Source organism: Puma concolor, chromosome D4 (assembly GCF_028749965.1).
Source record: "Puma concolor isolate L17-30 chromosome D4, mPumCon1.1.hap2, whole genome shotgun sequence".
Lineage (NCBI taxonomy): Eukaryota > Metazoa > Chordata > Mammalia > Carnivora > Felidae > Puma > Puma concolor.
Genome location: NC_141679.1, coordinates 2,269,072 through 2,296,187, shown reverse-complemented (window position 1 = coordinate 2,296,187; position 27,116 = coordinate 2,269,072). Strand labels below are relative to the sequence as shown.

At 43.1% G+C, this 27,116-nt stretch overlaps 1 protein-coding gene and 1 long non-coding RNA gene across 6 annotated transcripts in view; both read left to right on the top strand.

The window, feature by feature from the left end:
* The window catches only part of LOC112868531 (F-box/WD repeat-containing protein 12-like), a 51,518-nt gene extending 29,552 nt beyond the window's left edge, over positions 1–21,966 (top strand). Inside the window, exons 6-11 of one of the 5 annotated variants that reach the window (XR_015243376.1) lie at positions 8,558–8,716; positions 9,173–9,383; positions 10,682–10,860; positions 10,938–11,065; positions 15,079–16,659; positions 19,153–21,966. Coding sequence is in view for 2 of the 5 variants with exons in the window: in XM_025931501.2 (XP_025787286.2) it covers positions 8,558–8,716; positions 9,173–9,383; positions 10,682–10,860; positions 10,938–11,065; positions 15,079–15,205 (804 nt within the window). In the remaining 3 variants the exon portion in view is untranslated. Of the gene's footprint in view, positions 1–8,557; positions 8,717–9,172; positions 9,384–10,681; positions 10,861–10,937; positions 11,066–15,078; positions 19,040–19,152 lie in introns of those variants that run through there. The other 4 variants (XR_015243374.1, XR_015243375.1, XM_086684809.1 and 1 more) reach the window with 4 other exon arrangements.
* A 2,911-nt stretch (positions 21,967–24,877) lies between these two features.
* Positions 24,878–27,116, top strand: part of LOC147574649 (uncharacterized) — a 37,972-nt gene continuing 35,733 nt past the window's right edge. The window contains exon 1 of the long non-coding RNA XR_015243377.1: positions 24,878–25,369. This is a non-coding gene — a long non-coding RNA (uncharacterized LOC147574649). The remainder of the gene's footprint in view (positions 25,370–27,116) is intronic.

Here is a 27,116-nt window from a genome sequence, read left to right as displayed (position 1 = left end):
TTTAAAACAGTAGGTGAAGGCTTTTTTCCAAGATGGCGGAGCAGCATAGACGTTCTCAGCTTGTCTCATCCCTGAAAAGCAGCCAGATCAACACCAAACCATTTTGCACACCTAGGAAATTTTATCTGAGGATTAACACAACAATCTGCATAACTTGAGCCACAGAACTTGGCAGGTATGTGAGGTGGAGAGGTGAACTGGGAGAGAAAAATCCGTGGAGGGTAAGGAGCTGTTTTTGCAAAGAGAGGGCAGAGAAAGGGAAAGGGGGAGAGTGCAGCACACCAGGATCGTGCAGGAAAAGCACTCCCCTGAAAGTAGCTGGCGAGAAAGAGAAAGAGTGGAAACTCTTACAAAGGATTGAACAATAAATCTGTTCCCTAAAGACATTCATGGGAAGAAAGGAGAGGGTTTCACTACCATTAGGATTCTATAAACAGTGGAGTATAGAGTTGGAAATTCTGGGGCTCAATATCTGGCAGTGCTCTGGTGAGGAATGAATCTCCAGGAGCAGGCAGTGAGGTCCAAGGGGGTCTGTGGGCCACATGAGAAGCGGTTCCCCTGGTTGGAGTGCATTTGGTAGAGGCCATACAGCTTCCCCACAGGCAAAAGTCCCAGCCGACCCTGGAGAGCAGCCATGTTTGCTGGTATTGGGACAAAGGTGCCACAGTGTGGTGAAACCTGATGCTGGCTGTGTGTTGGGATTTGTCACAATCTCTCAACATCTTGCTGCAGTGTGATTGCTGAACATTTTCTGGGGCAAGCTGGCACCCGGCCATTGCTCAGCGAGACCCTCCCCTAGAGTGTCAGGGGACATCCAAGCCTTAGGGTTCTCTGAAGTGAGGGGTTTGGAGATACAGCCCCATCTGAGCTAAAACTTGGAAGGGAGGGGCACCTGGCAGGCTGACAGCTTGAACACGGACAGGATAGAAGTGGGGAGTGGACAGAAGCCTGAGACAAAGCAGGGGGCTTGATTACCAGTCGGTGAGAGCACAAAGTTCTTGTGCCAGAGGCTAGGAAGCTAGGTGAAGCCATTTCCACCCCATCCCACTCACAGGCGCACGCACACACACACATACTCATGTACATCACGCTGATCCACCTCAGTAAGCTAAGCAGTGACATCTAATGGAGAATGGAGCCATTACACCAAACCCCGCCCAACTGTACCCTCCAGGCACATCCCCCTAGAAGACCAGCACAAGTCACTCTGCCTGCTTAGTGTACAGACTATAGAGTGCTTCATAGTTTTATTTCCAGGGAAACTGGATGGAACTTCATTTGGGTTTCAATTTGTTTGCTGGTTCATCTTTTGTTTCTTTTGTTTCTTTTTGTTCCTGTCTTTGTTTAAATTTTTATTTCTCCTTTTTCTTGGATACAGAAAAAGAAAATTTTATTTTTCTTTTCTTTTTTTCTTTTTTAAAGTTATTTTTACTATGTTTTTTATTTTTTCTAAATTTTAAAATTCTATTTCACTTTCTTCATTTTATTCTATTTTATTATATATATTTTTTAATTTTTAAACTTTTTCTTACCTTTTAATTTTCTTTTTTTCTTTCCCTTTTTTCTCTATTACATCAAGCTTCTTTCAACAACCAGACTAAAACACACCTAGGGTCTAGCTTCCATTATTTGATTTTTTGTGTTTTTAATTTTTAGTTTTTAATTTTTATTTATTTTATTAACTTTTTTCTTCCTCCAATATACAAAATGAAGGAATTCACCCAAAAAGATAGAATAGGAAGAAATGACAATCAACACAGATATAAGATGTCTGAACTAGAATTTAGAATCACGATAATAAGAATACTAGGTGGGGTTGAAAAAAGCATAGAATCCCTTACTGCAGAGATAAAAGAAGTAAAATCTAGTCAGGACAAAATTTAAAATGCTGTAACTGAGATACAATCTCAAATAGATGCCATGGTGGCAAGGATGGACAAATCAGGGCAGAGAATCAGCAATACAGACGACAAAATTCTGGAGAATAATGAAGCAGAAAAAAAGGGAAACTAAGGCAAAAGAGCACAATATAAGAATTAGAGAACTCAGTGACTCATTAAAAAGGAGTAACATCTGAATCATAGGAGTCCCAGAAGATGGAGAGAGAAAAAGGATAGAAGGTTTATGTTAGAATTATAACAGAAAACTTTCCTAATCTGGTGAAAGACACATCAAAATCCAAGAAGCACAGAGAACTTCCACTAGATTCAACAAACACTGACCATCAACAAGGCATATCATAGTCAAATTCACAAAAAACACAGACAAGGAAAGAATTATGAAAGCAGCAAGGGGAAAAAAAATCCTTAACCTATAAGGGAAGACAGATCAGGTTCACAGCAGACCTACACACAGAAACTTAGAAGGCCAAAAAGGAGTGGCAGGATATATTCAGTGTGCTTAATTGGAGAAATATGCAGTCAAGAATTCTTTATCCAGCAAGGCTGGATTCATTCATAATAGAAGGAGAACTAGTTTCCCAGACAAAAACTAAAGGAGTTTATGACCACTAAACCAGCCCTGCAAGAAATTTTAAAAGGGACTCTCTGAGTGGAGAAAGATGAAACAAAACTAAAAAGACCAAAAGCAACAAAGACTAGAAAGGATCAGAGAACATCACCAGAAACTCGAACTCTACAGGCAACATAATGGCACTAAATTCATATCTTTCAGTTCTCACTCTAAATGTCAGTGGACTAAACGCTCCAATCAAAAGACACAGGGTAACAGAATGGGTAAGAAAACAAGATCCATCTATATGCTGTTTCCAAGAGACCCATTTTAGACCTGAAGATAACCTTCAGGTTGAAAGTAGGGGGGTGGAGAACCATCTATCATTCTAATGGTCGACAAAAGAAAGCTGGAATAGCCATGCTTCTATCAGACAATTTAGATTTTAAAATAAAGACTGTAACAAGAGATGAAGAAGGGCATTATATCATAATTAAGGGGTCTATCCATGAAGATCTAATAACTGTAAACATTTATGCCCCCAAGTGGAAGCACCCAAATACATAAATCCATTAATCACAAACATAAAGAAACTCATTGATAGTGATACCATAATAATAGGGGACTTCAACACCCCACTTACAGCAAAGGACAGATCATGTAAGCAAAAAAATCAATAAGGAAACAATGGCTTTGAGTGGCACACTGGACCGGATGCACTTAATAGATAATAGAACATTTCATCCTAAAAGCACATTCTTCTCAAGTACACATGGAACATTCTTTACAATAGATCACATACTGGGACACAAATCAGCCCTCAACAAGTACAGAAAGATCGAGATCATACCATCCATATTTTTAGACCATAATATTATGAAACATGAAATAAACCACAAGGAAAAGTTTGGAAAACCAAGAATACCTGGAGATTCAAGAACATCCTACTAAAGAATGAATGAGTTAACCAAGAAATTAAAGAGGAAATCAAAAACCTCTGGGATGCAGCAAAGGCAGTCATAAGAGGGAAGTATAGAGCAATCTAGGCCTTCCTAAAGAAGGAAGAAAGGTCTCAGACACACAACCTAACCTTACACCTTAAAGGACTGGAAAAAGAATAGCAAATAAAGCCCAAAGGCAGCAGAAGTCAGGAAATAATAAAGATTAGAGTAGAAATCAATGGTATTGAAACCAGAAAAAAAAAAAAAACAGATTAATGAAACCAGGAGCTGGTTCTTTGGTTCTTTGAAAGAATTAACAAAATTGATAAACCCCTATCCAGTTTGATCACAAAGAAAAAGGAAAAGACCCAAATAAATAAAATCAAGAATGAAAGAGGAGACATCACAACCAACACAGCAGAAATACAAACAGTAATAAGAGAATATTATGAGCAATTATATGCCAATAAAATGGGCAATCTGGAAGAAATGGGATAATTACTAGAAACATATAAACTATCAAAACTGAAACAAGGAAGGAATAGAAAATTTGAACATACCCATAACCAGCAAAGAAATTGAATTAGTGGGGCGCCTGGGTGGCTCAGTTGGTTAAGTGTCCGACTTCAGCTCAGGTCACAATCTTACAGTTCGTGGGTTTGAGCCCCGTGTCAGACTCTGTGCTGACAGCTCAGAGCCTGGAGCCTGTTTTGGGTGCTGTGTCTCCCTCTCTCTCTGCCCCTCCCCTGTTCATGCTCTGTCTCTGTCTCAAAAATAAACATTTAAAAAAATGTAAGAAATCAAATTAGTAATCAAAAATCTCCCCCCAAAAATGAGTCCAGGGCCAGATGGCTTTCCAGGGGAATTCTACCAAACGTTTATTTTTTTTTTAAGTTTTATTTTATTTATGTTGAGAGAGAAAGAGTGAGGTAGGGGCAGAGAGAAGGAGAGAAAGAATCCCAAACAGGCTCTGCACTGATGTGGGGCTTGAACTCACAAACCTTGAGATCATGACCTGAGCCAAAATCAAGAGTTGGACACTTAACCAACTGAGCCACCCAAGTGCCCCCAAACATTTAAAGAAGAGTTAACACCTACTCTTTTGAAGCTGTTCCAAAAAACAGTAATGGAAGGAGAACTTCCAAACTCATTCTACAAGGCCAGCATTACCTTATTTCCAAAACCAGACAAAGACCCCACTAAAAAGGAGAACTACAGACCAATTCCCTCATGAACATAGATGCAAAAAATCTCAACAAGATACTAGCCAGTTGGATCCAACAATACATTTAAAGGGTTATTCACCATGATCAAGTGGAATTTATTCCTGGGATGCAAGGCAATATCTGCAAATCAATCCATGAGATACATCACATTAATTAAGGAAAGAATGAGAACCACATGATCCTCTAAATAGATGGAGAGAAAGCATTTGACAAAATACCCCATCCTTTCTTGATTAAAACCTTTACGACAGTAGGGATAGAAGGATCATACCTCAAGATCATAAAAGCCATATGTGAAAGATTTACCACTAATGTCATCCTCAATGGGGAGAAACTGAGAGCTTCCGCATAAAGTCACAACACTGTCCACTCTCGCCATTCTTATTCAACATAGTGTTGGAAATCCTAGCCTCAGCAATCAGACGACAACAACAAAAAATAAAAGGCATGCAAATCGTCAAGGAGGGAGTCAAAACTTTCACTCTTTGAAGAAGACATGATACTCTATGTGGAAAACCCAAAATATTCCACCAAAAAAACTGCTAGAAGTGATCCATGAATTCAGCAAAGTTGCAGGATATAAAATCAATGTACAGAAATTGGTTGCATTTCTATACACCAATAATGAAGCAACAGAAAGAGATATCAAGGAACTGATTCCATTTACAGTTGCACCAAAACTATAAAATACGTAGGAATGAACCTAACCAAAGAGGTGAAAAATCTGTACACTTAAAACTATAGAAAGCTTCTGAAATATATTGAAGAAGGCACCAAAAAAAAAAAAAAAAAAAGGGAATACATTCCATGTTCATGGATTGGAAGAACAAATATTGTTAAAATGTCAAAACTATCCAAAGCAATCTACATATTCAATGCAATCCCTATCAAAATAACACCAGCATTCGTCACAGAGCTAGAACAAACAATCCTAAAATTTGTATGGAACCAGAAAAGGCTCCGAATAAGCCAAAGCAATCCTGAAAAAGAAAACCAAAGCTGGAGGCATCATAATTCCAGATTTGAAGCTGTATTACAAAGCTGCAGTCATCAAGACAATATGGTACCGGCACAAAAACAGACACATAGATCTAAGGAACAGAATAGAGAACCCAGAATTGGATCCACAAACATATGACCAACTAATCTTTGACAAAGCAGGAAAGAATATCCAGTGGAATAAAGACAGTCTCCTCAGCAAGTGGTGCTGGGAAAACTCGACAGCCGCATGCAGAAGAATGAACCTGGACCACTTTTTTACACCATACAGAAAATAAATTCAAAATGGATGAAAGATCTCAATGTAAGACCGGAAGCCATCAAAATCCTCGAGGAGAAAGCAGGCAACAACCTCTTTGACCTCGGCTGCAGCAACTTCTTAACCTGACATGTCTCTGGAGGCAAGGGAAACAAAAGCAAAAATGAACTATTTGGACCTCATCAAGATAAAAAGCTTCTGTACGGCAAAGGAAGCAATCAGCAAAACTAAGAGGCAACCAATGGAATGGTTTGCAAACACCGAGAAGATATTTGCAAATGACATATCAGATTAAGGGTTAGTATCCAAAATCTATAAAGAATTTACCAAACTCAACACCCAAAAAACAAATAATCCAGTGAAGAAATGGGCAAAAGACATGAATAGACACTTCTCCAAAAAAGACATACAGATGGCCAACTGAAACACAAAAAAGTGCTCAACATCACTCATCATCAGGGAAATACAAATCAAAACCACAATGAGATACCAGCTCACACCTGTCAGAATGGTTAAAATTAACTCAGGCAACAACAGATGTTGGTGAGGATGTGGAGAAAGAGGAACCCTTTTGCACTGCTGGTGGGATTGCAAACTGGTGTAGCCACTCTGGAAACAGTATGGAGGTTCCTCAAAAAATGAAAAATAGAACTACCCTATGACCCAGCATTTGCACTGCTAGGTATTTATCCAGAGGATACAGGAGTGCTGTTTTGAAGGGGCACATGCACCCCAAAGTTTGTAGCAGTGCTATCAACAATAACAAAGTATGGAAAAATCCCAAATGCCCATTGACAGATGAATGGATAAAGAAGTGGTATATGTATGACAATGGAATATTACTCGGCAATCAAAAAGAATGAGATCTTGCCATTTGCAACAGTGTGAATGGGACTAGAGTGTATTATGCTAAACGCAATTAGAGAAAGACAAATATGCCTTCACTCATGTAGAATTTAAGATACAACACAAATGAACATAAGGGAAGGGAAGGAAAAATAATATAAAAACAGAGAGGGGGAAATCCATAAGAGACTCTTAAATACAGAGAACAAACAGGGCTGCTGGAGGGTTTGTGGGTGGGAGGATGGGCTAAACGGGCAAGGGGCGATAAGGAGGACACTTGCAGGGATGAGCACTGGGTGTTAAGTGTAGGCGATGAATCACTGGATTCTACTCCTGAAACCATTATTGCACTATATGCTAATTTAAAAAAAAATTAAAAAAAGATAAAACATAGGTGAAGGAGAAGCTATTTGAGAAACTGAAGACTTGGTCAGGAAGAGAAAACAAGTTATTCCCATGTCATTCAGTAGAAATATATTTAGAATAATTAAAAACTAATGCAGAAGGCAACAGTATAAAGGTATCTGGAAATACATAAGTGGTTTTGAGTCAAGAAAAATTACATAGGTTTGATTTACCTAAAAGTCTGTTCAGATTACCAAAACATCTGAACCAGAGAATAACATTAAGATCCATGAAAAGTTGTGAGTAAACACTGTATCTTCTTTAACAAAACACTGATAGCAGATGATATGAAGCATAGAGTGTAGGTGAAAAAAACAGCACAAATGGTCAATAATATGTAATTACTAACTGGTAAGTGACATTAGGATGAGGCTTTTCAAAAACTTGAGGAAAAAAAGTTAAAAATAGAAAAAAAAGGTTGAGGCTTTTATTTTCACTTATTAGGTGAGCAAACATTTTCAAAGATTAGCATTGTAAGAAGTTGGATGAGAAAAAGGTATTTTTTTGTACATGCATAAGAACATTGAGCTCTTCAAAAAATTTTTTAAGTTTATCTTGTGAAAAGAGAGAGAGAGCGAGAGCACACATGTGAGCAGGGTGAGGGGCAGAGAGAGAGGAGAGAGAGAATTCCAAGCAGGCTTTGTGCACTGTGGGCCCAATGTGGGCTTGAACCCACAAACCGTGAGATCATGACCTGAGCTGAAACCAAGAGTCGGACGTTTAACCAACTGAGCCACCCAGGTGCCCCAGATTGAGCTTTAAAAAATGTTTATTTACTTTGAAAGAGAGAGAAAGCATGAGTGGGGAAGGGGCAGAGGGAGAGAGAGAGAGAGAGAGAGAGAGCCCAATCAGGCTCCACACTGAGTGTGGCTCAATCCCACCACCCTGGCATCATGACCTGAACTGAAATCAAGAGTCACATGCTCAACCGACTGAACCATCCAGGCACCCCAGGTTGATCTTTTTTGAGAAGCTTGTTGGTTTTCTTTCAGTCTGATGCTCTTTGACCTAATAAAGCCGCTCTCGGGATCTCTCAGGAGGAAATCCTCGTGTCGGTGCACAAAGCTTATGCACAGGAGTGCTCGGTGCTGCAGTGGCCAAAATTGTGAACGGCTCACATTTCCACCGCAGTGAGGGAAAGTGAAAGGTCGTGGGAAGTCTCCTCTGACAAGAAATAGTTCCGGGGAGTATTACAGGCAGAAAGGCCGTCTGCAGACAGCGCCTGAGTCTCACACAGAGAAGAATCACTGGAGGTCCTGCCCGGAGGCTGCAACGAGCGGGCGGAGGGTTCCCTCTGGAGGCTTACCTCCGGTTCGGACGTTCCTGTTTCTGGTGTGAGGAGGTGGCATTGCCTCAGCAGGGAGGCGGGCAGGCAGCTGACCTCTGCCCTGGGGTGAGGCCACGTGCTGACCGTGGCCCTTGCCTTGCAGGTGGCCTGTGCCGAGGGCTTCCTGTATGCGCTCACGGTGCCCCAGCTGCAGCTGCGGTCCAGGACTCGCGTGTTCCCGAGCAGCCCCACCAGTCTCCTCTGCTCTCCTGACTGCCAGTGGGTGTTTGCTTCAACCCAGAACTCAGACCTGGGCCCGAAGGTCAGTGGTGGGCTATGTCCCTTGCTCGGGGGGCCTGGCTTTGTGCACGTAAGGTGGTGGGGCCTGTGCCCAGGCTTGTGGATGCGTCTAGGAGGGTGGCTTCCGGTGCAGGACCAAGCCCGCCAACAGCACCGGCACCTTGACGGGATGGTCCAGGGACAGAGGAGACCTGTGAAGCAGACTGCAAGCAGATAGGACAGGAAAGCAGAGGCATGCCAGGGACAGGCGCTGCCCCAAACCACCAGAGTCATTGATTCGGTTGTCCTGGTACACTGACCAACGCGGGACTGGTGGGCAAGGCGTTTCCCGCCAGACCAGACGGGCTGGTCCCAGCAGTCTGGGGGTGCACAGGTGGTTCCGGCAACCCCGTAAGACAGAGTGAGGTCACTGGGTGTGGGTCTGCGGCGCTCCTGGGTGGTTGTCAGCGGCGTGGGCCACGTGATGGTGTTTCCCCAGGTGTTCCACACTCGCTCCCTGCTGTGTCTGGTGGAGGATGAGCCTCCCGTCTCCGCCACTCTACCCATCTGGCTGACCTCCAGAGCCTGCTGGGCCCCTGACGAGACAGCCAGGCTGATGGTGACGCACAGAAATGACAACGGCACGCAGCTGGTCATCACCACCTACGAGCTCAGGACCAAGCAGTCACGGGAAGGAGTAGACGTTGTGGGTAAGGGTCCCCGTACCAGGACTGTCACCGTTGTGCTGTGGTGCTTCAAGCACAGATTGCTCAGGTTTCCTTCGGGCCACTTTTCTTCCCTCTCAGTGAATACAGTGGCCCAACAATTGTTTTGTTGTTTGTGATCGTATGTACTGGCCGAGTGGCTGAGCACTTGCTGTGGGCAGGGCCCTCTCTGTGGCCCTGGAAGCCAGACAGTAACCGCTGGCCACTTAGTCTCGCCTCCTCGCTGTCTTGTCACAACTCTGACAAATTCACTCTTCTCAGTCCTCAGTGTGCACAGAGGTGACTAAAAGCCACAACCATTTCTTCCCCAAGGAGCTCCTAGGCCAGCAGGCAAATAAGACCCACAGTCATCTCCTTTTCTGCCTTCTCTGTCTCCCAAACCACACGTCACTGTGCCTGGCCAGCCCTGTGGCCCTTAGCATTTTTTCTTTTATATTATGTTCATTTGTTTTCATATCATCATTTGACAATAAACTTTACTCTGAGCTTCCTAGCACCCGAGGAAAAAAGGGAAATGGGATGTGTAATATAATCCCTTGTCTGATACAAGCATGAATTCTTCAAGAAAGGTAATTTTTGGGGTGCCTGGGTGGCTCAGTTGGTTGAGCGTCCAGCTTTGGCTCAGGTCGTTATCTCACAGTTCATGGGTTTGAGCCCCGCATCGGGCTCTGTGCTGACAGCTCAGAGCCTGGAGCCTGTTTCAGATTCTGTGTCTCCCTCTCTCTCTGCTCCTCCCCTGCTCATGCTTGCTCTCTCTCTCTCTCTCTCTCTCTCTCTCTGTCAAAAATACATAAACGTGAAAAAAAAAAGAGAGGTAATTTTTTTTCCTGGTGCTAAACACCATAAGGAAATGATCCAATTAATTGTTTTTAAATGAGGAAAGCCACACAGTATAAAAGATAGTATTGTCAACAGCAGTTTTTCGCAGATGTTGTGAATGTCATAGTTCTCATGTAGCCACTTCTTACCTCACCCTGCCGTAGATGGGGAAGCGCGGGGGGGCCCATTCCCTGGAGGGTATGTGTGCAGATATTGTCACTTCCACATGCATATTGCCTCAAATCTTTGTAGTGCCCGTAACTAGGGTGTTGGCATCGGTGTTGGAGAGCTGGTGAACGGGAGGCTCCAGGGGGTAAACGCTTGGGTTGGGATTGAATGTAGGCGTGACCACAAAAGTGCTGCTCTTTTCAGTGCCATGAACGGCATATTCGGTGAGGCCCGTGTGCTCCGGACCCCCAGCTGCTATCACAAGATGACAGTCTGTGTGTTTTTCTTTCACAAAGTACAACAGATGGCAAGTTTCCTCCTGCCCAACTCCATGATACCTCCTCACCTCATGAAGGGCCACGGCTCTCAAGTGATCCTGCTGGTGTCCGGGTCGGAGCTGGCGCTCTTCACCATCCACGGGGTGCAGCTGGCAGCCTTCCAGGACCACCAGAGGCCCATCACGTCCATGTGGGTGGTGAGTGTGGGCTTGCCTGTGTTGCACCCCCACCTGAAGAGCCCGTGGCCCCACCTCACCTGGCTTTTCATTTCAAGGACCAGAGCCGAGTCATCACCGCTTCCTTTGACCTATCCCTGCGAGTCTACGTGTGGAATAAAGAAACGAAGCCTCCCGTCCTCAAGAGCTGCTATCACCTGCTTGGGGGCTCCCACAGATGGGCCAGGTAACTGCTTCCACTTTCCTTCACAGTGGCCTCACCCAGCCTGCCAGCGGCATCCGTAAGATGGCCACTGGAAAGGGTGAGACTGCGGCTTGGGTCTTAGCTCCGCCATTCCCTCACTGTCTGGGCACCGAGGCAAGTCACTGCTCAGATGCTATTTGCTACTCTGCTTAAAAAAAAAAAAAATGCTAAGCATCATGTACATTATCTCCTCTAATGTACAAAGCCACCACCTGAAGTTGGTGTTACCCACTTTTCCAGATGAAACAGAGGCTCTGGGATGTGGATACTTTGCTCACAGTCCCCCGGGATGCGTAGTGATGCCCAAGGGGGCCCAGCACCGCCCTGCAGTCCAGCTCTCACATGATTCCGAAACCATATACCACGTACAGGTGGTGGTGGAGTCAGTGGGAGTGAGATGGTGAAAGTCCCGAAGAAGGCAGTTTTGCTTTGGGTTCTAAAAGTAGTGTTTGGAATCACTTATGTTTCTTCTTGCCACAGTGAGTTCTACAAAGTAGACAGGCCGTGGATCTTACTCCCCCGGCCTGCTCATGACAAGAGCGCTGACAGCCATCAGTTACTTGGTATGAGGTCTGGGGTAAATTCGACCTCCTGGGGCAAACATCTTACCTTCGTAAATGAAAAAACACTAAGCCCAAAACCAAATATTTTAAAAACTAGATTTCTATAACCTACTTCGTTTCTGAGTTTTCAGTTAGTTGTCATTCGAAGATAATTATTAAAGCAAACTCCTAATTAACACAGAAGAATCTTCATTTTTAGTAAACAACTCAACTTTCTGATAAGGTAAAGAATTAACTAGAGAGTCAACTTAAATCTTAACGACAACTGGCCTGTAAGTCGGTTTTAACCCTCTCTCTTAAGTTTCTAAGCAAACTGTACTGGACAGCCTGATGCTCTCTTTCTTATTGTTTTTTAAAGTTGATTTATTTATTTTGAGAAAGAGAGTATGAATGAGTGGAGGAGGGGCAGTGAGAGAGAGAGAGAGAATCCCAAGCAGGCTCCATGCTGTCAGCACAGAGCCTGATGCGGGACTCCATCCCATGAAATCATGAGATCGTGACCTGAGGTGAAAGCAACAGTTGGACACTCAACCGACTGAGCCACCCAGGCCCACTGCGCCCCCCGCCCCCCCCCCCACCAGACGCTCTCATTCTGAGGACTTGGCATCTTCACAGTTGCTTCTTCACTCAGGATTCCTCCTTAAATTCCTTTGAAGTTCGAGGCCACGTTCACATCTGTAGGTGCTGTATTTTTGCTAGTTAATGCCCCAGTGCTGTTACCCCTTCAGGCCCCTGCCCTCAGCGTGGGGGTCTTGCGGCCTTGTGGTGCTGAGTCTGCGAGTGACCAGGGGCCTTTGCGACAAGCCTCTCAGGTGGGGGAGGTCCCGATTTATAGACCGCAAACACTCGGACTGTCGGTGATGGCTTCCTTCTGCAGCAGCAGGAAAGCCTCTGTCTTCTGAGGGACACACAGCACACACACTTGTCCTCATGGTCGCTGAAAAGAGGCTGGGTGGGGAGGCTGCCTGCCAGGGATTGTGCTCCCATGTCAGCCGCAAAATACACTTTTTGTCCTCTCTTTTCTGTACGCGTCTTTAAAGAATTCTCTACATCATTACTGAGTGGTTAGAACAGCCTCTCACTGAAATAACACTGTTCTCAACTTAGCAGGCAAGTGGCACTTTTAGAAATTTCTTTTTTGCATGTCTTTTAAAACACATACCCATGCATTACACAACACATCCATTCACTGACATGACCCTGTTCTTTCATGCTGAGCACGTAGCACTCTTAGAATCTTCTTTTTCATATGTGTTTTTACACACTGAATTACATGGATGTAGAATGGTGAATACATCCTTCACTGAAATGACACCATTCTCAATGTGACAAGTAAGTAGGACACTAAGAAATATCTTTTTAAAAATGTGCTTTAGGGGTACCTGGGTGGCTCAGTTGGTTGAGCATCTGACTTTGGCTCAGGCCATGATCTCGCAGTTGGTGGGTTTGAGCCCTGCACCAGGCTCTGTGCTGACAGCTCAGAGCCTCAAGGCTGCTTCAGATTCCGTGTCTCCCTCTCTCTCTCTGCCCCTTCCCCACTTGTGCTCTGTCTCTCTCTCTCAAAAATAAATAAATGTTGGGGCAGCTGGGTGGCTCAGTGGTAAGTGTCCAATTTCGGCTCAGGTCATGATCTCACGGCTTGTGGGTTCGAGCCCCATGTTGGGCTCTGTGCTGACAGCTCGGATCCTGGAGCCTGCTTTGGATTCTGTATCTCTCTCTCTCTCTGCCCCTCCCCCACTCATGCTCCATCTCTCTCTCTCCCCTTCAAAATAAATAAACATTAAAAAAAATTTAAAAATAAGTAAATATTAAAAAAATTAGAAAATAAATATAAATTAAAAAATAAAAATAAAAAATGTGCTTTAATCAGGACCCTGGAATGAATCATGATAATGAATTATGCCTCATTCCTAATTGAAAACAGATTCCTCAGGAAATCCTTATTTGAGTGGTAATTTCTCTTGGGGAGCTTCATTTGACAACAAGAAATCCTGCCATCTTGTTTCATGCTGTTCCCCATAAATTTTTTCCAGCATCTTTTGAATGCTGCAAGACCTAACCCGTACTTTCTGAGAGCTTTTCAGTTTCCCAAAATATTATCATCTGTGAATACCTACTGATTCTCTAAAGAAAACAGGGAAGACAAGTATGTTAAATATAAATTTACCAGCAACCTAGCTGCATCCTCCCAGGTATCTACCCAAGAGAAATAAAACTTATGTCTACACAGAGATTTGTACATGAATGTTCTTAGCTTTATTCAACATACCCCCAAAGTGCAAATACTGTGAGTGCCCATCTGCTGGTAAATGGATAGATTCAGTCGGGAATCTGACTCCACAGTGACAGGGAACAGCTTTTTGACACGGACACTGTGGGTGAACCACAAAAACGTGCTACATGAAAGAAGCCAGATGTGTGAGACCACGTTGTGTGATTCCATCTACATGACCCTTCTAGAAAAGACGAGTCTGTAGAAACAAGGCTGCCTGGGGCTGGGCTGGGAGGGGATTCACTGCCGACGCGTCCCACGGATCCTCTGGAGTGATGGAAATCCAAACTGGATAGTGGTGATGGTTGCACAACTCTGCACACTTACTAAAAATCAATGGATGAAAAAAGACTAAGGAATTCTCTAAAGAGAATAAGAAAGGAAGCAGATGCTGGTTCAACTTTTCTTGCCAACAAACCGTGAGGACCACTGGCTGACTGACTATGCTGCCTGCTTCCTGCCCAGCCCCAGTGTAGACTATCCAATGCTGCAGTTTTCTGAGTCTGGAGATGCCACCTTGCATTCTTGATACTAATTTCTAAGTTAAGTAGAACTTCAGTTGCTACTTAAACTCAGTAAGTCAGTGTGGAATTTACTCCAAGCTAAAAGGTATTTCATAAAAGTCAGAGTGGCAGTGTTTTTAGAAGCAATCTATAGCCAGAAACAGCTTCTGCAGGAAACTCCAATCCCTTCTGTGGTTCGGTTGGTTTGGTTCTCTCACCGGCTCATTCTCTGTCATGCTCAGAGCAGCACTGTCTGGTCTTTCTAGGTGTAGAAAATGATGGCCCCATTAGCTCCTGCATTTATCTTTCACTGAGACTGGTCGGGAATTGATGGGCTGATTCTCACTTCCAGGGAAATGACTCTACCCCGCCAAGATTGGATTAGATACCAGTTCTTCTCTATCAGGAGATGTTTCTAGACCAGCTGGAATCGTTGTGATTCAGGCAGCTACTGTCAGGAGGGCCCCAAGCTGTTATCCCCACTCCAGAATGTGATCATCTTGCTATCTGTTAGAGTGAACACCCCATCAACACAGATGGGGTGCGCTGGCTGGAGATGGTCAGGACGTTGCACTCCATTCTCTGTGTAAAGGCTTAGCTACTTAACCACACGTCTCTTCCTCAAGTTAACGTGCAGCCTGTCCCTTCCTTTCGCAGGGGATTCACCCATGTGGAAGGCGACAGTATGAGCATTGTAGGTGTGGAAGCCAGAAACATTGGGACGAGTGTTCTGAGGTCCTACTGCTTCCAAGTGCAGCGTGGCTCAGATGACTGCATCAGTTGAAGATAATCTCACTTTGGTGAAGAGCTTGTCTACATACAGACTAAATGATGACTTATCACCATTGAGACAGAAATGAGCAATTCTCAGATACCTGTTACGGACCAGGCACTGTGCTATGTGACTTTTTTTTAATCCTCACAAACCAGTTAAAGAGGTATGATGTCTCTGTTTTTCAGATGAGGAACACGACCAGTAATGGGAGAGTAACCCATTATTGGCCTGTTGTCCAGCTGCCACACCACCTGCCTACGCTTGTTCAGATAGTAAGTGGTAGAGCGGAGTGGATGCCAGAAGGCCCGAGTACAAGGGGCCGGGCTTGTACCATGATTATTTTGTTGTTAGATATGTAAGGAAGTAAGGAAATGGTGTTCCCCCCATTCTGTTATGTGCTTTAGGCACACATTAATAAATGGTTGTGTGGCACCACGCTGCCCAGCTCTAGGGATGCCATTCTGTGTCTTGTACAGATGGCATCCCTGGAGTTGGTCCACAGGGAGGCCCTGGCTGCTTTGGTGGGTGGGTCACTGGGGTTCTCAGCTACAGGCAGCAGGGACAGAAAGCTAGCTAACTAACACCAAGAAAGCAGTTTACTGGAAGGAGATAGAGAAGTGTGCCGGGTCAGTGGGGGGGCTGGAGAAACAGATCTGGAACCAGAGGAAACAGGGCCTGTTCCAGCAGTGTCTGGCCTACCGTCCCGGTTTTCCCCAACACTTCCACGCTGCTGCCACTGCATCTGTGGCACTGACACCGTCTGAAAACTTACCAGCTGCTTCTGGGGAAGGGTGACTTCAAGGCTAGGAACACCAGGATGTGAGTGTGATTTTCTGACTTTGCCGCAAGCCCCCGCCATCCAGGCCAGGATGGGAGAGTCTGACCCTTTAAGCTTCAATAGAGCAGCTCCCAGTCCAGACTCACACTGAAAAATTCTTCAAAACTAGGCAAAGTTCCTGAGAAACAGACAATGAGGATGAAGAGCTCGCTACCGCAGCCTGCCACTTCAGCTGTCCAGTACCGATACCCCCTTGCCCAGTACTTGCACTTCACACCCAACATAGCACCCGTGTCCCACAGAAGCCCAGATGCAGTTATTTACCCAAGAGGAGAAGATCCGTGTCCTCCCCCTTTCAAAGTCTAAGGTTTGTTTTGGGATAACTTTACATTTACAGAAAAGTTGCAAAAACAGGTCAGTGGATCCCCATATATCTTTTGCTCAGTCTCCCCTCGTGTGAATACCTTACATAAGGTGGGCATTTGGAAACCCAAAGTCTTTGTCAGCTTGAAGTCAGAACTCTCTGTTTGTCCCATCACAGTCCTACCGGGTGTTCAGCAGTCCTAGTGCATCCTGCTTACAGCCATGGGGGAAGGGAGAGGAGGCAAAAAATTCGCTGAAAAACACACACACATGACACAGCAAGAAAGGAAATAGCTGTTCAGAAGATAAAGGGAAGATTCAGGTAAGTTGAGATAGAGGAGTTTTTGCTGAAGACACGGGAAAGGGGTTGGAATGTTGGCAAAAGAGGGGAGGTCCGATAAGGGAATGGTGAGGGTACAAGCCACCCGAGAGGCGTGGACATGTGATAGCCGGGGAAGCAGTGTGGTCAGTTCTTAGGGAAGGCAGCCCACCAGGGCCTCATGTGTGTTGGCAGCAGTATTAAATGGTGTCATGTCTGGGTGTGGTGGCCCTGCCCAAGGACAGCTCTGTGGTGTGGGAGGCTTAGGGAGAGAGTTGCCCTAACTCGAGCACAGGAGACTCTTGCAGAAACCATGTGTTGAGTCTGGCAGATGGGCTCCTTAGGGAAAAGCAACATCTATGAGGTGTGATGCCACAGCCTGGGGGAAACACAGGAAGTGTGTCCTGTTCCCAGGTACTCTAAATCCAAGTTCTGAGGCTTCTTTCCCTTTGAGGGCTGATGCTGCGGGGAGCGTGAGGGCCTTAGCAGCACCTCTGATTCCTGCCAGCAGGTAGATCTCAACCTTCCTCAGAGCCTCTGTTACTGCAGGTGCAACGCCCAAGATATTCTGTATAAGTACAGAAAATACTGAAAAAATTTCCCTAGTTCTTGGCCACAGGTGACATCTTAACAGTTTCTAAAATATGAATTACTAACTATAATAATGCCTTTTTAAAAAGACAGTTACCACAAACACAATCACTCTTAAAATTCACTTTTATTTTTTAAAGTTTATTTTTATTTATTTTGAGAGAGAGAGGAAGAGAGAGAGAATCGCAAGCCGGCTCCATGCTGTCAGTGCAGAGTCTGACACAAGGCTTGGACACACAAACTGAGATCATGACCTGAGCTGAAACCAAGAGTCAGGTGCTTAACTGATTGAGCCACCCAGGCGCCCCTAAAATTCACTTTTAAGTAATTGATGGGTTAAGTAGAAAGTACAAAATAACAAAATAAGAATGGAAGATAATTTTCTTAACTGGATAAAGGGGATACAAAAGAGCAAATATGCTTAATGATGAGTAGTCAGAAATGTTTCCACTGATGCTAGAAACAAGGTAAGTGTGACATTGATCACCACCATAATTAAGTATTACCCTACAGGGGGAGGAGTCAACATGGTGGAGAAGTAGGGGGACCCAAAGTTCCCTTGTCCCTCAAACATAGCAGTATTGAGGCCAGAAGACTTGGAATTCCAGGCTACAGAGTGACAAAAACATCTCCAGGGGCCCATGAGGATAGCTTGGCAGGCCATAGGTGCATGACTGTGAATTGGGAGAGAGAAAATGGACAGTGTAGGCATGGAGGGGAGGAATCCCCTTCGGTGGAGAGACAAAAGGAAGAGACTGTGTAGGATTGTATTTGGACAAAAGAAAAACGTCCAGACCATAGACTAGGGAACAGAAAAAAACGGAGAAGGAACAAATTCCTAACACAATCCAGGGATGCAGGGCTTTCTCTGGACTGGGGTCTGCTGCTCTACACACGTGCCCTGGGGGAAGGGGGAGCCAGAGCCCAGCCCTGGGCTCAGTAGCCAGCTCAGAGGTGCAGTCAGAGGAGTCCTGTCCCTTGAGTGCTGTGGGAAGAAGGTATATAGCCTCTAAGGACAAAAGACCCTGCAGGTGCCCACCAGCCAGAAGCCCTTTGTCATCTGGCTGGGTGGAGTGGCACGACCCCAGAACTGGGGCTCGTGGAGTAGGATCCCTTACGACATCAGGGTTTGAATCCCAGCCGAGTGCCTAGGAGGTGTGGGAGACTGTGGAGTGGGACAAACTGGCCTGCTTGTGCCCCTGCAGCACTGTGAGAACAACCTGAACAGAGTGGTCTGGGACACCCAGTCCAGGAAGGAGAGACTGGGGTTTCACCATTTTTCTCCCCATCCAACAAGGTGGGGCTTCAGGGAAGGGACAGCAGGCCCACAGTGGAGGCGGGACTCACCTCTACAAATTGTGCCCCTCCATGCCTGGTAACTGCGTATCTACAAAAGCGGGATTGATGCTGACAAATCAGACAGCCTCTCCTCTAGACCAGCACAGCCACCGACTCCAAGGCACTGTCATATATTGGTCCAGTGGTTTTGCATTTTCTGATATGATTATTGGTCAATTCTTATTATAGATTATATACATATATATTATTATATGTATACACCTATATCATTATATGTATATGTGTGTGTGTGTGTGTACATATATATGTATATGTATGTGTATATACACACACACACACACATTTCTTCCTCATTTCTTTCTTCCTCATTTCTTCCCTTCTCTTTTCTGGTTGTCTGTTTAAAGAGACACTTTTAATCTAGTCTTTTTACACCTATTCTGTATCTCCTTTATTTTCCTCTCTCTCTCTGGATTAAACCATGTAGTTTCTCTGATTCTCTGCCTGGTCAATTTTTTTTTTCTTTTCTTTTCCTCACCACCATCATTTCTCTCTCTCTATGGGATAAGGCTTCTTCTACCACCACCCCCCTTTTTAAAATTTTTCCAGGGTTACTTCAATGAACAAGTCAAACCACAACTGGTGGAAGATCCAAACCGCCACTATGAGTAAGAAGAGAAAGCAACCAGAGTCACAACAACAGAGAGCACACAACACACTCCAAAAACACCTCCTGAAGGGTCAGGCCCTGGACAGTGTATGACCCCTTTTTAATATAGTAGTGCTTGTAGGTGCAGGACACATAACAAGCTATTAAAACACATGAAGGATAGAAAACTAGCCCAAATGACAAAACATAACTCTCACTAAAAATTCCAGGAAGAAATGGCAGCTAGAGAATTGCTCAAAACAGATAAAAACAATATAACTGATCAAGAATTTAGAATAATAGTCATAAGATTAATAGCTGGGCTTGAAAAAGCATAGAAGACAGCAGAGAATCTATTGCTGCAGAGATCAAGGAACTAAGGCATAGTCACGACAAGGAATGTTGTAAATGAGGTGCAAAATAAACAATGCAATGACAGCAAGGATGGAGGAATCAGAAGGGAGAATAAGTGAAATAGAAGATGAAGTATGGAAAATGATGAAGCTGAGAAAAAGCTAAGAAAATGCTAGACCATGAAGGGAGAATTAGAGAACTGATTCAGTGAAATGTAATGATACCTATATCATAGGAGTTCAGAAGAAGAAGGAGAGAGAGAAAGGGGCAAAAGGTTTACTTGAACAAATTATAGTTGGGAACTAACCTAATCTGGGTAAGGGAGCATAAATCCAAATCTAGGAGGCACAGAGAATTCTTCAGAATCAACAAAAATAGGTCTTCAACACGGCATAACATAGCTAAACTGGCAAAAACAAAGATAAAGAGAATTCTGGAAGCAGTTGGGGAAAAACAGGCCTTAATCTATAAGGATAGACACATAAAGGTAGTAGCAGACCTGTCCACTGAAACTTGGCAAGCCAGAAGGGACTGCCAGGAAATATTCAATGTGCTGAATAGGAAAAATATACAGCCAAGAATCCTTTATCCAGCAAGGCCATCATTTAGAATAGAAGAAGAGATTAAAGCTTTCCCAGACAAGAACTGAAGGAGTTCATGACCACTAAACCAGCCTTGCAAGAGATCCTAAGGGACACTCTGAGTGGAATGCTGTAAAGACTACAAAGGACCAGAGGCATCACCACAAACATGAAACCCACAGATAACACAGTGACATTAAGTCCCTATCGTTCAGTAATAACTTTGAATGTGCATGGACTCAATGCTCCAATCAAAAAACATAGGGTATCAGAATGGATTAAAAAAAAAAAAATCCATCTATATGCTGTCTACAAGAGCCTCATTTAGACCTGAGGACACCTTCAGATTGAAGTAAGGGGATGAAACACCATCTATCATTCTACTAGAAGTCAAAAGAATGCTGGAGTAGGCATACTTCTATCAGACAAACTAGGTTTTAAACTGAAGACTGTAACAAGAGATGAAGAAGGGCATTATATCATAGTTACGGGGTCTATCCATCAAGAAGAGCTAACAACTGTAAATGTTTATGCCCCCAACTTGAGAGCACCCAAATATATAAATCAATTAATCACAAACAAGTAATCTTATTGATAAGAATACAGTAATTGTAGGTGACTTTAATACTCCACTTACAACAATGGACAGATCCTCTACGCAGGAAATCAATAAAGAAACAATGGCCTTGAATGGTACACTGGACCAGATGGACTTGATAGATATATTCAGAACCTTTCATCCAAGAGCAGCCAAATACACATTCTTGAGTGCACATGGAACATTCTCCAAGATAGATCACATACTGGGTCACAAAAAATGAAAATGAAAACACGACGGTCCAAACCCTTTGGGATGCAGCAAAGGCAGTGCTAAGAGGTAAATATGTTGCAACCCAGGCCTATCTCAAGAAATAAGAAAAATCCCAAATACAAACCTAGCCTCACACCTAAGAGAATTAGTAGCAGAGCAGCAAAGAAAGCCCAAAGCCAACAGGAGAAGAGAAATAATAAAGATTAGAGCAGAAATAATATAGAATAAAAAAAAAAAAACAGTATAACAGAGCAATGAATCTAAGAGGTTTTTTTTGAAAGAATAAACAAAGTCTAGTTAGGATAAACCCCTAACTAGACTTCTCAAAAAGAAAAGAGAGAGAACCCAAATAGATAAAATCATGAATGAAAGAAGAGAGATCACAGCTAATGCCACAGAAATGCAAACAATTATTGAATATGAAAAATTATATATCAACAAACTGGACAACCTGGAAGAAATGGACAAATTCCTAGGTGCCCACACACTACCAAAACTCAAACGGGAAGAAATAGAAAATTTGAACTAAATCAGTTATCAAAAATCTCCCAACAAATAAGAGTCCTGGTCCAGATGACTTTCCAGGGGAATTCTACCAGACATTTACAGCAGAATTAGTACAGTCTTCTCAAGCTGTTCCAAGAACTAGAACTGGAAGGAAAGTTTCTGGACTCATTCTATGAAGCCAGCATTACCTTGATTCCCAAACCAGACAGAGATACCACTAAAAAGAAGAATTATCCCTGATGAATATGGATGTGAAAATTCCCAACAAGATACTAGCAAATCAAATTCAACAGCACATAAAAAGAATTATTAACCGTGATCAAGTGAGATTCATTCCTGGGCTGCAGAGCTGGTTCAACATTCGCAAATCAATCAGTGTGATACATCACATTAATAGAAGAAAGGATAAGAACCATGTGATCCTGTCAACAGATGCAGAAAAAGCATTTGACAAAATACAGCATCCTTTTTAAGTAAAAACCCTCAAGAAAGTCGGGATAGAAGGAACATACCTTAACATCCGCCACATATGAAAAGGCCACAGCCAATATCATCCTTAATGGGGAAAAACTGGGACCTCTCCCCCTGAGATCAGGAACATGACAGGGATGTCCACTCTCACTGCTGTTGTTTAACATAGTGTTGGAAGTCCTAGCCTCAACAATCAGTCAAAAAATGAAATAAAAGGCATCCAAATTGCCAAAGAAGTTAAACTTTCACTTTTCACAGATGACATGATACTCTACATGGAAAACCCGAAAGACTCCACCAAAAAACTGCTAGAACTGATACATGAATTCAGCAAAGTTGCAGGATGTAAGATCAATGTACAGAATTCAGTTGCATTTCTATACACCAATAATGAAGTGACAGAGAAATCAAGAAATTGATCCCATTTAAAATTGCACCAAGAACCTTAAAATCCCTAGAAATAAACCTAACCAAAGTTGCAAAAGATCTGTATGCTGAAAACTTTAGAACTTATGAAAGAAATTGAAGAAGACACACAGGAATGGAAAAACATTCCATGCTCATGGATTGGAAGGAAAAATATTGTTTAAATGTCAACACTACCCAAAGCAATCTACACATTCAATGCAATCTCAATCAAAATCGCACCAGCATTCTTCTCAGAGCTAGAACAAACAGTCCTAAAATTTGTATGGAGCCACAAAAGACCCGAATAGCCAAGGTAATGTTGAAAAAGAAAACCAAAGTTGGAGGCATCACAGTCTTTAGCCTCTACTACAGACTTTAGCCTCTGCTACAAAGTTGTAATCATCAAGACAGTATCATATTGGCACAAAAACAGTCACATAGATCAGTGGAATAGAATAGAGAACCCAGAATTGGACCCACAAATGTATGGCCAACTAATCTTTGACAAGGCAGGAAAAAGTATGCATTGGAAAAAAGAGAGTCTCTTTAGCAAATGGTGCTGGGAGAGCTGGACAACAACATGCAAAAGGATGAAACTAGGCCACTTTCTTATACCATACACAAAAATAAACTCAAAATGTGAGTCAAAACTAAATTTGAGGCAGGAAACCATCAAAAACCCTAGAGGAGAAAACAGGCAACAACTTTTTTGGCCTCAGCTGCAGCAATTTCTTACTTGACATATCTCTAAAGGAAAGGGAAATAAAAGCAAACATGAACTATTGGGACCTCATCAAGATAAAAATCTTCTGCACAGCAAAGGAAACAACAAAACTAAAAGGCAACAAATGGAATGGGAAAAGATGTTTGCAAATGACATATCAGATAAAGGGTTAGTATCCAAAATCTACAAAGAATTTACCAAACTCGATACCCAAAAAACAATCCAGTGAAGAAATGGGCAGGCAGGAGACATGAATAGTCACTTTTTCAAAGAAGACATCTAGATGTCCAACAGACACATGACAAGATGCTCAACATCACTTCTCATCAGGGAAATACAAATCAAAACCACCATGAGATACCACCTCATATCTGTCAGAATGGCTAAAATTAACAACTCAGGAATGAACAGATGCTCATGGGGATGTGGAGAAATGGGAACCCTCTTGCACTGTTGGTGGGAATGCAAACTGGTGCAGCCACTCTGGAAACAGTATGGAGGTTCTTCAAAAATTAAGAAAAGAATTATCCTATGACCCAGCAATAGCACTACTAGGAACTTATTCAAAGGATGCAGGAGTGCTGATTCATAGGGGCACATGTACTCCAATGTTTATAGCAGCACTATCAACAATAATCAAAGTATGGAAAGAGCCCAAATGTCCATCAACTGAAGAATGGCTAAGAAGATGTGATTTATATGTACAACGGAATACTACTTGACAATGAGAAAGAATGCAGTCTTGCCATTAGCAACAACGTGGATGGAACTGGAGGGTATTACGGTAAGTGAAATAAGTCAGTCAGAGAGAGACAGATATCATATATTTTCACTCATATATGGAATTTGAGAAACTTAACAGAAGACCATGGGGGAAGGGAAGGGGGAAATAGTTTCAAACAGAGAGGGAGGTAAACCACAAGAGACTCTTAAATACAGAGAACAAACTGAGGGTTGATGGAGGGGCAAGGGAGAGGGAAATGGGTGATGGGCATTGAGGGCACTTCTTGAGATGGGGCACTGGTTGTTGTATGTAAACAATGAATCATGGGAATCTACTTCTGAATCCGAGAGCATACACTGTATGTTAGGTAACTTGACGATAAATTGTATTAAAAAAAAAAAAAGTATTGCCCTGGAGGTGCTGATTAATTGTAAAATTTTTAAAAATTAAATTCTAAAAATATTAGAAATGGATATGTTTGTTGTAATTTCCAAACAGTACCTTCTCCCTTAGAAACCTAAGCATTAGAATTAGCAAATCAGCATGATTTGAAAATAATATTTGAAATCAGTGTAACATATTGAGATCAGTGTAATAATAATTAGAAAATATGATAGGAAAATTATCCCATTTGCCACAACACTGGCAACTATGATACCTTGGAATAATCTAAAATGAAAAAAACTTTATGAAGAAAAAACACAGCTTTTCTAAAGGAATAAAAAATAGAGAGATAACCCATGTTCATGATAGAAGAATTACTACTTTTAAGAGGCCATATATTGAAAGCAATACTGATAAAATTGCTACCGTTTAAAAAATAGAATGTAAAAAGATGATTATCTGATTTATATTCATCTGTATAAGAGTAGTCCAGACAATCTTGCAGAAACAAAAAGGCAGAGGAAGGGGTAGACCTGCCCTGTGAATTATGAAGACAAAGTTAAATTTTATCATTGAGACCAGCAGCATCAGTGCATGAATAGACAATAGAGGATCAAGAAACCTATGTATATTTTGAAATCTGGTATACAATAGGTGACATTTCAAATCAGAATGGAGAAATGATGCTTCAGTAAGTGATCTTGGAAGGACTGGCTATCCACATGGAATGAAGCAGATCCTTTCCTCATACTGTGCACAAAAATAAGTTTTTTATGTGTGAAGGATCTAAGTTTTTTTTAAGTTCTAGGGAAAAAATTAGAAAAGAGTAGGCTTTTAAAGCAGGATTAAATAATACAAAAGCAAAACTTATAGCAAAATAATTAGTCTATATAAAGATTTAAATCTTTTGTACAAGTGACACCATAACCAAAATTAAGACATGCTGTTGACAGCAACCCCTAAATTGAGCAAAGAGGAAACATAATTTGCAGAAGAAACCAAATCCTAAAGTACAGGATAAAGTGCTCAAAATCATTAGTAATCACAACAAAATAAAACAGTAATGACCTATCACTTTGTACTATTAGGCTGGCCAATAAAAAGAAAGAAAGCTGGATGATGCCGAGTGTTTGCAGACGCATAGAGATATGCGACCCAATGATGGAGGCTGCCTCTACCTGGCTCACATCTGAACGTCTTTGGCCAATCCAAGGTATGTGTTCCCAGTAGTGTGGGTTCCGGGTAACAGTGTCTCAGCTCCCCACCATGTCCCTGCCCATCCCCTGTTCTGATCATCAGAAGGCTGCATTCTCTACTATTCCCTGCATCTGGCAGGAGGGGCAGACTTAGATGCTAATCTCCTTTGCTCTGAGGGTATAGCTTTTTGAAGTCCTAGTTCAGTATGAGGCTGACTCCTGTGCACCTCCATTATGCACATCCAGCACCTAGGTGGCTGACAGAGAACCAGCCAAATGCCCTGCAGTATATACCTCAGTCAGTTCCAAGTTTGGGGCAGCCTGGGGTAGATGGGGTGCCAATCGCAGGAGAGCAGGAACTGGTTGAAGGAACTGGAGAAGGTGTACAAGCTTTGTGTCCCAGCTTAGTCCACCATTTGCATCACTCCCATTGTGTACAGCTTTCATACACATCATGGGGCCTGCCTTCCCCGAGCCTCCCTCGACTGAGAACAAAGGCATCGTTACTCTTTGCAAGTGTGATTGGAGTCTCCAAGTTGATGATGACCTGTTCTAATCTGAACACCTGTGCCAGAGCACTAGCAAAATGAGCAAGAGTTCTTCTGCTGGATTCCCTTTACTCTAAGCAGCACTTTGGGCTCTGTGTGTTGCTTGTTTGGTGGGGTGATCCATACCTTCATCCCCAGGGTGTTGTTGTGGTGGTTTTCCTTGCTCATTGAAAGTCATTGCTGGGTATGACAGTTAAGAGATACCCAGTTATTTACATAGACACACTCCACTCTACTTGATTCTCTACGAGCAGTCTAGTCCCTGATGCTTGTCAGTTACAATCCCAATCATCAGAGCCAATCCTTTCTTTACCTTTGGGCCACTGGCCAAGAACAGAGAATAGTCAGGTGGTAGTCATAGCTTCCACTTAAGAGGAATGTTTGCTGTGACCCTGAAAGAAGTGTCTCCACTCATATCTCCAGGAGCTAGGACCTGTAATCCCAGAGAGCCAAAGGTTGCATGATGGGAAACAAAAAAATATGTAGGGTTGCGGTCTGTCATAAGAGAGGGGGCCACCCCTACACTTGTTGGTTCTCAGACTCATGTATTCTAGCAATAGTGGCACTATTGGTCATCAGTCATTATTGATTCAGAAATGATGCCACATCCTGGATTGGAAGATGGTATCCAAGCCACACTAAGTATTGACTCTTGGTCAGCACCTTAGGGGAACCATCAATAGGGCATCCCACCATCATATCAGACCAGTTAATTCTGGATGATGGGTAGGGGACAAGATCAATGCATTCCATAGTCATGAGCTCATGGTTACACCTCCTTTGGTGTAAAATGGGCCCTTTGTTCTGAGGCAGGACTGTGGGATATCACAGGTAAGGCATTCTGCAGGCGTCTGGGTGATGTGCTGGTAGAACCATGGGCAGGGGTCATAAGGACAAAATCCTGCCTTGTGATTAATAGTGCCAAGTTGATAGCATCAGTCTGCCGTCTACTAGATGGGCCTTTGGCAATGGTGGCAACTATGTCAGTCTTGATATAGGAAGCCCTTGCCATTGGGCCTGTGCTTAGCTCTCACCCCTGACACTGTTCACGGGCCTTTGCACAAGGACTGGGTTGTCAAGAATAGTCTGTCTGGCATGGCAGCCAAAAGATGGTCATCCTGTTACCAGTAATACTGAGAGCCTTTTCTGCAGTGTATGGTCTCTGGCAGGCTTTCAAGTAAGACACAAAGATCTCATGCTGTCTGCCCTACTGCAC